At 50.5% G+C, this 11,306-nt stretch overlaps 1 protein-coding gene across 1 annotated transcript in view; it reads right to left on the reverse strand.

The window, feature by feature from the left end:
• Positions 1–10,970, reverse strand: part of Elp6 (elongator acetyltransferase complex subunit 6) — a 12,270-nt gene extending 1,300 nt beyond the window's left edge. The window contains exons 1-6 of the mRNA XM_023700646.1: positions 10,827–10,970; positions 8,863–8,941; positions 6,912–6,982; positions 4,323–4,441; positions 2,240–2,441; positions 285–427 (exon numbers count right to left, since the gene is read on the reverse strand). Coding sequence (XP_023556414.1) covers positions 285–427; positions 2,240–2,441; positions 4,323–4,441; positions 6,912–6,982; positions 8,863–8,941; positions 10,827–10,880 — 668 coding nt within the window. The 5' untranslated portion in view covers positions 10,881–10,970. The remainder of the gene's footprint in view (positions 1–284; positions 428–2,239; positions 2,442–4,322; positions 4,442–6,911; positions 6,983–8,862; positions 8,942–10,826) is intronic.
• Between the last annotated feature and the right edge of the window lie 336 nt (positions 10,971–11,306).

Below are 11,306 nucleotides of genomic sequence, written 5' to 3' on the forward strand. Positions count from 1 at the left end.
CTGAATCAAGAGAAGTCAGCTTGGGTCTGTGGCGGCTGTGGCTCCAGAGAAGCCTAATGGCGCAAGCACAGCAGCCCCGGGGGCAGCAGGCAGCATCCTTGGACTTCTGGCCAGCAGAGCGGGGGCAGCACAGCCTCCCCGAGTCCCTTCTGTCCCAGGAACAGTGGCATGCTGCAGAGGGGCTCTGCTGGGCTCTCAGGCGCCCTCCGGCTCGGCCACAGTGGTACCACCAAGGTGAGGCTCACACTTACACTGCCCAGGGGCCCCTCTATGCCCGTACCTGCCCATGCACATCCTTGCAGAAGCCAGTGGCCAAGCCCTCAGCCCGCAGGATCAGATGGCTCTGGTGGCTGAGGCCACTCAGCAGGAGGTCATTCTCCTCATCCTCAGTGTCTCTGCTGTCATGTACAAGGGCCACCACATTTCCCTGCATTGACACAGGATGGCAGTTGCTTCTCAATGGAAGAGACACGAAAAGAGGGTGCCCTGGGCTATCCCCATCTGTAGCCCTACACACCCTCTCCCCATCACCCTCCCGTGGGGCTCCCGGACCCTGATTCCAGTTATCTACCAGTACCTTGCACCAGCAAGTCCAACCTGCACTCTTAGCTCAATTCATCTAAAACCAGGGTCTTCAAAAGCAGCTCAACCTCAATTCCTAAACGTTATTAAAAAACGCTAGCACCTTGCCAGGCGCCAAGTCACAGTCAACAGGTGCCAAGCACTTACTGTATACCAGGTCACTGCAGGTAAGAGGTGAGCCCTGGAGACAGAGGGGACAGCAAAGGGTGACAAGGCTGAGGGACAGACGTGGGGCTGCTGAGAGGAAAAAGAACAGGCACCCTGTGGCCGGAGAAGGGACTGGGGCAGGCACACCTTTAGGGTTTTTCCCAGTAGCGGAGATTGAACACAGGACCTCACATGTGCTAGACAAGCACTCTGCCAGAGCTATGTCCTCGGCCCCTTTTACTTATGTTATTTTGAGGCAAGGTCTCACTAGGTTACCCAGGCTGGCCCCAAACTTGCAATTCTTAGCTTCGCACGTAGCTGGGATTATAGACGTGTACCATTATACCCAGCCTGTCCTCTTTCTGAATGGTAAAACAGAGTGGGTGTTATTTTTAAAAAGTATCAAAAACTATGGAGATTACCAGTAGGAAAAAGAAGGAAGACAGAGAGGCACCATGGAGTACACCTGCAATCCCAGAACCCAGGAGGCAGAGGCAGGAGACTCAGAAGCCTGAGGCCAGCCTAGGCTACACAGCTACACAGTGAATTGAAGGCCAGCTGAGACTACATGGGACCCTGTCTGAAAAAAAAAAAAAAAAAAAAAAAAAAAAAAAAAAAAAAAAAGCAGGGAGATGAATTACCTACAAATATACATAGTATATTATGTAGATTCTAGAAGGACATGTGTTGGAGGAACTTATTATTATTTTGTGGATTACTGCCAAAAACCTCTAACATCTTTTATGTGTTTTAGTTTTTGACACAGGGTCTTATTATGTAGCTCGGGCTGGCCTTGAACTCACTATGTAGCCCAAGATGCCTGGAACTGGGCGATCTTACTGCCTCAGCCTCCCAAGTGCTGGGACTACAGGTGTGCATTACCATATCTAGCATCATAAAGGTACTTTCATACCCTATACTTCTACTGTACTTTTTTTTAAATTTTATTTATTTATTTGTGTGTGTGTGTGTGTGTGTGTGTGTGGCCAGCTCAGCCCACCAGGGGGTGGGGCGGGCTGGCATGTGGTGCCGGGGGATTGAACCGAGGTCCCTGTGCTTTGCTAAGCTTGTTCTAAGTAGGTGCTTTAGACCACTGAGCCATCTCACCAGCCTCTCTACTGTACTTCATAACTTTAAAATCCTAGGCTTATTCATCAATACCACCCTCACCCCACCTCCCACCAAAAAGAGACGTCAGATAATTTCAAGACACACTCAAGGAGCCTGGCATGAGTGAGACCTCAGGTTCAATCCCCAGTACCAGAAAAAAAAAAAAGTAACCGAAGCCAGGGATGCTAATGAGCTCCACACTTGGCGCCACCTGACCGGGCCTACTAAACACAGGGCCAGTTGGTCCTTTAATGTTGAAGGCTTCATTTCTAGCAGTGGGAGGGGTGGAGAGCAGGACTGGTGGGCTGGAAGATTTCTGTGCCTCCCAGAAGAAGGTCGAAGCCCAACTAAATACGCAAAAGCCCCCCGGGAGTGGCCGGCCAGCCCAGACCCGGCGTACCTTCCACTCCACGCACACGGCAGCCCTACAGTAGTGGATGAAGTCCAGCACCGTCACAGCCCGCACGCCCAGGCTCAGTAGCACACTGAGGTCGTCCACCAGCAGAACCGGGTACTTCCACGTCGCCTCCCCATCGTCCCCAGGCTTCAGGGCCTCCCGCACAAATGCAAACAGTGGCTGCAGGTTCTCAGCACTTGCCTCCCTGGGGACATGGCACAGAAGTCACCAGAGCTCACTCACTCTGCTGCACCACAGTCCTCACAGTGTGGAAAAGAAAAGGCACATGCACACACATGGACAGGATTACTCTGCGCCAAGTGCTCCCTGAGAGTGACGAGGTACAAAGCACTGTGCTAGAAACTAAAGGCATGTGGGAAGGACAGTCTTGGGACCCTTAAGAGACACCATACAGCCAGGCATGGTGGCACACACCTATAATGCCAGCACCTGGGAGGCTGAGGCAGGAGGGTCACTGTGAGTTTGAGCCACATAGTGGGTTCAAGGCCAACCTAAACTACAAAGTGAAACCCTGTCTCAAGAGAGAGAGAGAGAGAGAGAGAGAGAGAGAGAGAGAGAGAGAGACAGACAGACACAGCAAACAAGCTAGGTACAGTGGTGCAACCCTGTGATCCCAGCTACTCAGAAGGCTGAGGCAGGACGATGGCAAGTTCAAGCCCAGCCTGAGCAACACAGTAAGACCCTACCTAAAAGAAGGAAGACTCCATATAGTTTGTCAATCTAAGAGCTACAGCACCTGGCAGATCAACCAAGAACGCCCGCTCAGAAGGTCATGTGCAGCTTAACGAGAGTTAAGTAGCAATCCAGCTGCCGTGGCAGTAAGAGCTGGTGGCCTAAGTGCTGTGTGGATGTGACTTTAGACCTGTGCTGGCTGCCCTACCTAGTGAACAACCCCAGGCACCAAGGACAGGGCCTAGGCCAACTGCCCCACCACCTTGAGTGCCAGGGATGAGCACCAGCCCCAGGTCCCCTCACCAGTGAGGACAACTCCCCACTCTCAGCGTCAGGTGTAAGGAGCTCTGCATCCCGAGGAAGAAGGAGGAGGGTGTCAGAGAGGTCACACACAGGGCTGGGGAGCACAACCTTCCAAGCACTGCACGAGGGGGTGGGGCTCCCACATGGGCACCCCACAGGAGACGACGACCAGCAACCAAGTTTGGCACTGGTGTTCAGAATGGACTACAGGCTGCAGAGCCAATCTCACACCTTTAAGAGACAGGGTCCAGAGAGATAGCTCAGTGGCATAAGCACTGACTGATAAGTGTAAGGTCCCAAGTTTGATCCCCAGTACCACAAAAAAAAAAAAAAAAAAAAAAGGCCAGGCTTGGTGGTGCATGCCTATAATCCCAGTACTCAGGAGGCTGAAGCAGGAGGATTTCTGTGAGTTCGAGACCAGTCTGGGCTTCATTTATTTATTTATTTGTTCATTTATTTTATTCTGTGGTACTAGGAATTAAACTCAGGACCTTGTGCTTGCTAGACAAGTGCTTATGCTGCTGAGCTATATTATAACCCTGGTCTCTTAGCCTGGGCTTCAAAGTGAGCTCAAAGCCAGCCTGAACTGCATAGCAAGACTCTTCTCAAAATAGACAATAACAACAACAACAACAACAATAAAAGAAAAAAAAGGAGCCAGATAATACTGGGTTTTGGGGGGTTTTTTTGGGAGGGGGGCTACTGGGAATCAAGCTCAGGACCTTGTGCTTGCCAGGCAGGCACTTGTGCTGTTGTGCTACATCCCCAGCCATTAATATGTATTCCAGTGTGTGAGTCACATGGTCTTTGTCTCAGCTACTCATTCTCCTGCCATAAAGCAAAACAGCCAAGGACACGCGAAGGTGGCATGAAACAGGCAGCTGGCCGCGGCGCAGCTGCTCAGGTGCTTGTGCTGGAGCTCTGAGCCAGGGCTGGAGAACAGCGAAGGGCATTACGTCCACCCTGCCAGCAAACAGGCTTCCTATAGCTCGGGAGGCCACTGCACGCCCTGTGACGGGAGCCCTGCCGCCAGTTCTGCCTTCCCTCAGGACACGAAGCCATGACACATACCCACCCGCCAGGTGCACACCTGAGAAACTGCAGGGGGTGTGGCTCCGCTGGCTTCTGGAAGAAGACGTCCAGTGAAGTCTTCAGGGCCTCGAGGAACACGAGCTGCCCGCATTCCCGTGCCATGGTGAGGTTCACTCCCTAAATGCACAGAGGAGAGGAAGTTACTTCGCCTCTTGGGGGACCTGCCAGAGGGGCTGGACGGCAGCTCAGGAGAGCTGCAGGCCACACCCACACCCTCAGAGGCCAGACTTTCTACTCTCGTACACCCAGGTGCTCCCAGCCCACAAACTCCTTTCTGTTTCCTTGTCACATTTCCAAAATAACATTTTCCCTTATTTATGTACACATTTCCATGATTATACAATATTGGATATGACTGCATAATGAGCCAATGTTTTGGGTATTAACGGAGGATCACTTTTGTGGCGCTGGAGAACTTACATGTGTGACTTTAGTTCAGACAGCCTGACAGGTGCAGCCCATTAGTTCCGCTTTTATACAACCTGAGACCTGGGCCATAGAGATAGCTCAGCAGTCTAAGCGCCTGCCTAGGCAAGCACAAGGACCTGGCTCTGCCACCTCTAGTGCGCTGAGCCAGCCACTAAGAATGGGAAAGGTGGCACACGCCTGTAATCTCAGCACTGGTAAGGCCGCAACAGGAGGGTCACTATGAGTCTGAGCTGCGCAGTGAGACCCTGTACCAAATACATAAATTTAAAAAAAAAAAAATCTTAGACCTACCCTGAATGCACATTAGGAATCAAGACAAAGCCACAATCTGCTATCCTGGCACTTGCCAGACTCTGACCCACTGTCGCATTATTTACTTATTACTGATTGTTTTCTTTTTCCTTTGAGACAGGGTCTCACTATGTGGTTCAGGTGGGCCTTGAATTCACTATGTAGCCCAAGTAGGCCTCGAACTCCCACCGTTCTTCCCTGAGGAGACTGAGGTAACAGCCATGTACCACCATGCCTCGTTTTAAAATAAAATTTTATTCATTACTAATTTTAAATGTACTTAATCTTATAAATACATACAGGGCTCTCACTTGCACCCGGCTACTCAGGTGGTACAGCAAGGCGCCAGGAGCAGGGATGCCCGTGTGTGCACTTCACATGTGCTGCTGCATGTGCTGTCCTGGTGTGCCGATGGCCCAAAGGTGAAGGAAAAGCGACCAATCTGCACACGGATGTGCATGGTTTTGTCACCAAGAAACACATGGGCACATGTCAGAGACATGACATGAAACTCATGTTCCTGAACGCAGCCCTGACCTCTATGGGAATGCCTTCCTCCTCTGCAGAGGGCAGGAAAGCGTCTACCTTTCTCTCCCCGCTCGCCCAAGTGTTTGCAACACAGAAGAGGCAGAACACCAGGACGGGAAGATACCAGAAACGGTAATAGCACCTCTGATGGGTGGGCCACTTCTTGCCCTCTCAGGCTGGCACCTCCCCCGCCCCCAAGCCTCCAAAAGCCTGTGTTCCTTGAGCTCCCATTCTCAGGCAGTTAGGTGTATCTGGTCACTGGTCACAGGTCATGTCCTTGGACAGGTGAGCAGGCTCACTGGTCTCTGCTATCTTAGACTTGTCTGCCCACATCTGATGAGGAGGGGTGCTGTGTTTATGTCTAGATGACACCCCCAGAACCTCACACAGTTATGGGAGGGCACTTTCCAGAGGTGGCTGAATCCAGTTTGTGACTGATTCATGGTCTAATACTGGGATTAAGGGTGTGAGCGCTATCCCCAGCCTAGAGTGGGCAGCCTGCACCTGACAGAAGGAACCGAGACAGGCTTGTCTTCCTTTTGCTCTCACTGCTTTTGCTATCTTCTGCTACCATGAGCTGCTCACCCTCTGCCAAGTGCCACCCTTCCTTGGAGCCAGCCTATTATGGGCTGAAACCTCTACAGACTGTGAGCTAAATAACCTTTCCTCTTTTAACTTTGGGTGTTGGGTGTTTTGTCTCAGCCCTGAGAAAAGTAACCAACAGACCAGCAAGGTGAGGTGAGGGACAGGCAACAATAAATTCTGCCCACAGTGGGGTTCCACACCCTCCAGCAGCGATGGCGAGCCTTTGAGAGCCCAGGCTCCTGAACTGCAACCCACATTCACACCACAAAGTGCCAGCACTGCAGCTAACCTGGAATACTGTTTTAGTTTAGAAAAAACAATTCATACATGAACATCTCTTGTCATAGAAGAAAAACCAGTAACACATGTGCCATAGGTTCACTACCACTGCCTAGACCTAGAAGAGACAGTGGGAAACCCCTAACCTAGCAAGAGACCAAGGTGTGACCCGGATCCAAGCCAGCGGACCAGACGACGCCCACACTGGCCAGGGGCGCCTGTAAGTGTCCAGAATCGATAATGAAGGATTTGATGCACTGACATTCACCACCAACAGATCTGGCTCTGTACACTTTCAATTAACAAACCATGTTGAGATGCTGCTTCAGCCCAGTTGATGAGGGGTTCAGGGCCCCAGGATTTCCTTACCATTGCTTTGCCAAGTCTGCTACAACCCTAACAGGAAAGGGCACCCTCCCAAGTGCATGGCACATGCTCACTCGGGGTCCTCCACATGGGCATCAGCAATACTTACCAGCTTCTGTCCCACGATGCTGTAGTGGCTGAAGGACTGGACGAGTGCCACAAAGCAGACTTTACAGTTAGCTAGAAACGAGACATGGTAATCGGCAACCCCACCCGCACCCCACCCCCACCCCACCCCCAAGCAGCAGCCTGCGGAGCACTTCCCAGCTCCAGGAACAAAGGCATGGGGCGGACTGGATGCCCAAGGCCCGGCTGGCTGATAAATCAGCCTGGCATCCAAGAACACTTGTGCTCAAATATAAATTATGACCCAGTCATGGTGGTGTACACCCGCAATCCCAGCCCTCTGTAGGCAGAAGGAAGAGCGTAAGTTCACACCCAGCCCTGGCAACTTAGCAACTCAGACTCTTTCTTAAAGTAAAAAATAAAAAGGGGCTGAGAATTTAGCCTAGTGCAAAGGCCCCGGGATCAAATTCCAATATCAAAATGTAACATCCAAAATTTTGATTCTAAGATGTATTTCTTTCTTTTTTTTTTTTTTTTAATAATATATATCTTTCAAAAAAAAATCTTTTATTTGCTTATTTGGTACAGGGTCTTGCTACACAGCTTGGACTTGCGGTGATCCTCCTGTCCCAGCCGCCCCAGTACTGGGATTGCAGGCGTGGGCCACCATGCCCAGTCTCGGTGGCCAGCTCTGCACAGGGCCAGCATGGCATGCTATACTGGGGATTGAACCCGGGTCTTTGCACTTATCAGGCGGTGCTTAGACCACTGAGCTATCTCCCCTGGCCTCTCTAAGATGTACTTCTATTGGATATATTACTAAATACTTAATTCTGTTCTATTAAAAAGTCTGTCTTTTTTCAATTATTGCTTCTGTTTACTGATGATATACAAGAATACTATTCATTTTTAAATAGTTTTGTATGAGCCAAGTATTATCCCAGAACTCTGGAAGCTGAGGCAGAAGGACTGCCACATTTGAGGCCAGTCTCAACTACATAGTGAGTTCAAGTCCACCCTGAACTACACAGCCAGATGCTGACTAAAGAAAAAAAAAAAAAAAAGTTTTACATCCCAAAGAAAACACAAAGAAACTCTGGCTACCCAACAAAATCTTTTTCATTCTAATAGTTTATCTGTAGATTCTCTTGCTTTTTCTATGCTGGCAATAACAGTACATGAACATTACCTTCAAAGCTGTAAGATTAAACTGGATGTTTAATCTTCTGGCTCATGCCTGAAATCCCAGCACTCAGGAGGCTGAGGCAGGAGGATCACAAGTTCCATGCTGTTACTCTTTCCATGTTATCTGACCTTAAGCAAGTGCTTAAGCTCTCTGGGCTTCAGTTTTTTGTTCATTTATAAAATATGTAGGACCACTCCTAGAGGGTCTTGGGCCTCACTGCTGTCATTTCCTGGTTCTCCTACTCTATTCTTTCTAGCCCTACCAAGACCCTATCTCAAGACTAAAAAACAAAAATAACAAGTAAATAAAAGCGGCAAGTTACTACAACCATGAGGGCTATAGTCTGCTTCATACCCTGGCCTGGCACTGTACACACCCAAGCAGAACCCGCTGATAAGTGAGTCCCTTTTGCTTTTGACTCCCCTTTCCTAACCTGTTTCCAAGTGTAAACTGCGGTGGCCATATTCTTTAGTAAGCACTCACTGTCAGGGCAAACTGTCAAGGGGGATAAGTATCCAGGGACGCAAGGAGTAAGGAGCCACTACATAGGGAGGTCACAGGGGGACCCGGGAAGGTGATTAGTGCCTGCACATCAGGGAAAGGTGAGAGTGAGCACAGCCAGCACATGCTACCCTGCAGGGCTGGGAAGGAGGGAGAAGCAGCCAGTGCTGTCACCCAGTAACATGGCTTTTTGGCTACTCAAATCCAAACTCCACTTAATAAATGTCATCCCATTGAGCCTGAAACACACTGTTTTTTTAAATTTTTTTGCCTTGGGTTTCTTTTTCTACATTAATGTGTCCCATACCTTTGAGGTAGAAAGAGAGAAAGTGGTGCACGAGGAAACTGCCATCTGTCCTGGCATCACAGAGTAGAGTGAGTTTCCCCTAAAAGTTAAAAAAAACACAGAGGTAAATCTGACTCCCTAAAAAGAGGTCAAACTAGTACAAAAATCAAGTCAACTGAGCCCACTTCTAAATTTCTACACCTACTGCGTACTTTAATGGTATATATGCTAAATTTACCCAAAAATGAAGAAAACAAAACAGTATCATTTCTTAAAAAAACTTATGATATGGGGGCCAGGGATATAGCTCAGCAGCATAAGTGCCTGCCTGGCAAGTCCAAGGTCCTGAGTTCGATCCCCAGTACCAAAAAACAAAAACAAAACCCTATGATTAAAGGTATCAATGTTGTTACTGGCGAAGTGCATGCTTACCTCAGCTTTCACTTTCTCAAGGCAAAACAGAATAAAAATGTTTCTCTTCCCCTTTGTCACCTTACTAACTCAGGAGCCAGTCTCTGGGAGAGCTAGATTCAGAACCAAAGATGCTTTTGCCATCTGGCTTCAATGAAAATCACAGATTACCAAGACTGTAAGGGACTCTCAGAGACATTTTCTAACCTCATTTCCTCCCTTTTTCAGATACCAATTCTGTCCTGTATCCTGGTGGGAGGTGTCAGGGCACTAGAGGAACAGAGATTGTGGACTGTAACAGAGATCTCCAATAACAGACCTCTCCAAATGACCATTTGTCATACCTGCTACTTCCATGCTGTGCGACCTTAGGCAAGTGCCTAACTTCTCTGGGCCTCTGTAGTTTCTCCTCTCTCACTTATAAAAAAGTAAAGATTAAGCTAGGTATGGTTGTGCACTCCTGTAATCCCAGCACTCTGGGAGGCTGAGGCCAAGGATCACAAAGTGGAGGTCAGTCTAGGCAATTTATTGACTTTATTTTGGTGGAACCGGGGATTGAACTCAGGCCCTTGCGCTTGCCAGGCAAACGCTTATTCTACTGAGCCATCTCCCTGACGCCCAATTTATTGACTTGCAGGTCTCCAACTCAAGTTTAAAAAGGTGTGGGGATATAGGTCAGTGTACGTCCTAGGTTTAACCTGCAGTACTGAAAATAAAATATCAGCCCACACTGGCACACCTCGAGTCCGCGTGCCAGAGCTGCCACTCCCTGGTAAACGCTCCAGTCCTCCATTCACTCTGGTTCCAGTACCTGGCAAGGTAACCAGTGTTACCTGGGGGCTTAGGTAGACAAGAATTCCTGGGCAATTAAAATACTCCAGGATCTCTTGAAAGCTACAATCTGCCTGGCACTAGGAAAGGCAGTTTACATTGCCTGGAGAAGCCCAACTTTTCATTACAATAATGACAGGGCAAGCCAGAGATGTTCCTAGAACAGGTAACTTTTGCAATACTTAAATGCGCCCAGCCAGGCGTGGTGGTGCACGCCTGTAATCCTAGCACTGGGGAGGCTGAGGCCAGAGGATCGCCACGAATTCGAGGTCAGCCCGCACTACGCAGTTCAAAGCCCGCCTGAACTACGTAGCAAGCCTGGATCTCAAACACAAAAGACCAGTGTCCGGTACCAGAGTGGGAGGTAGAGCGGCCAGGCTGCGTGTGGTGCATGCGGGCTGCGCACAGCTCTCAACAGCTCTCCGGGACACCGCGAAGGGACGCGGGTGGGGAAGGCAGCTGGTGGCTTGGGGCCGGCGGCTGACCCCCACTCGCTTCTGGGAGGGGGGAGCCAACTGCTTGACGCGCTTCCTGAGGCCCTTTAAGGGCACTCACGGCGTTCGAGAACAGCGAGACCGCCCGGATCGCCACCGCCCCAGGCCCTGGCCGACAGCACCCCGCCCGCCCAGCTGCCAGGACTCGCGGCCGCCGTACTCTCCCGCCAGCCCGCGCGCGCCGCTTCCCGGAAGTGCGCTTTGCCACGCTCCCGGGACCCGCCCCTTCCAGGTCGCGCGACAGTTTACCTGCTCCGCCTTGTCAGGAGTGGTGTCGAGAAGGTTATTGAGTTCTGGGAACATTTCGAACTCCGAGGAAATTAGCGCGGTGAAGGAGAAACTGGGCTGCTGCGGGGCCAACGAAAGGTGGAGCGTATCCTCCACCGCCAGGCTCGCGCCGCGGAGTGCGCATGCGCGACGCTGCGCGGGAACCGGCCGCAGCCAATCATCGGAGCGCGTTAGGGACAGGGCCGCTTCGCGTGGGCTCAGGGGTCGCCTGCTGAGCCCTGACGGCGCGCGCTTGGGATCTCTGCACCTGGCCTGTCTGTCTCCGCGTGCGGTTGTCGTGCGCTGCTGTATATCCTGTATCGCTGAACATGGGGTGAAGATTCCCACCCTCACAAGAAGCAAAAACAAACATAATAAAGGCTAAACATAGCATTGTATCCTGGAGAGATCAATGGGGAAAAGCAAAGCCAGGAGGAGAGAGTGACGATGGGAGTAGGGAGA

This window comes from Octodon degus, unplaced genomic scaffold (assembly GCF_000260255.1).
Source record: "Octodon degus isolate 3935 unplaced genomic scaffold, OctDeg1.0 scaffold00126, whole genome shotgun sequence".
Taxonomy (NCBI): domain Eukaryota; kingdom Metazoa; phylum Chordata; class Mammalia; order Rodentia; family Octodontidae; genus Octodon; species Octodon degus.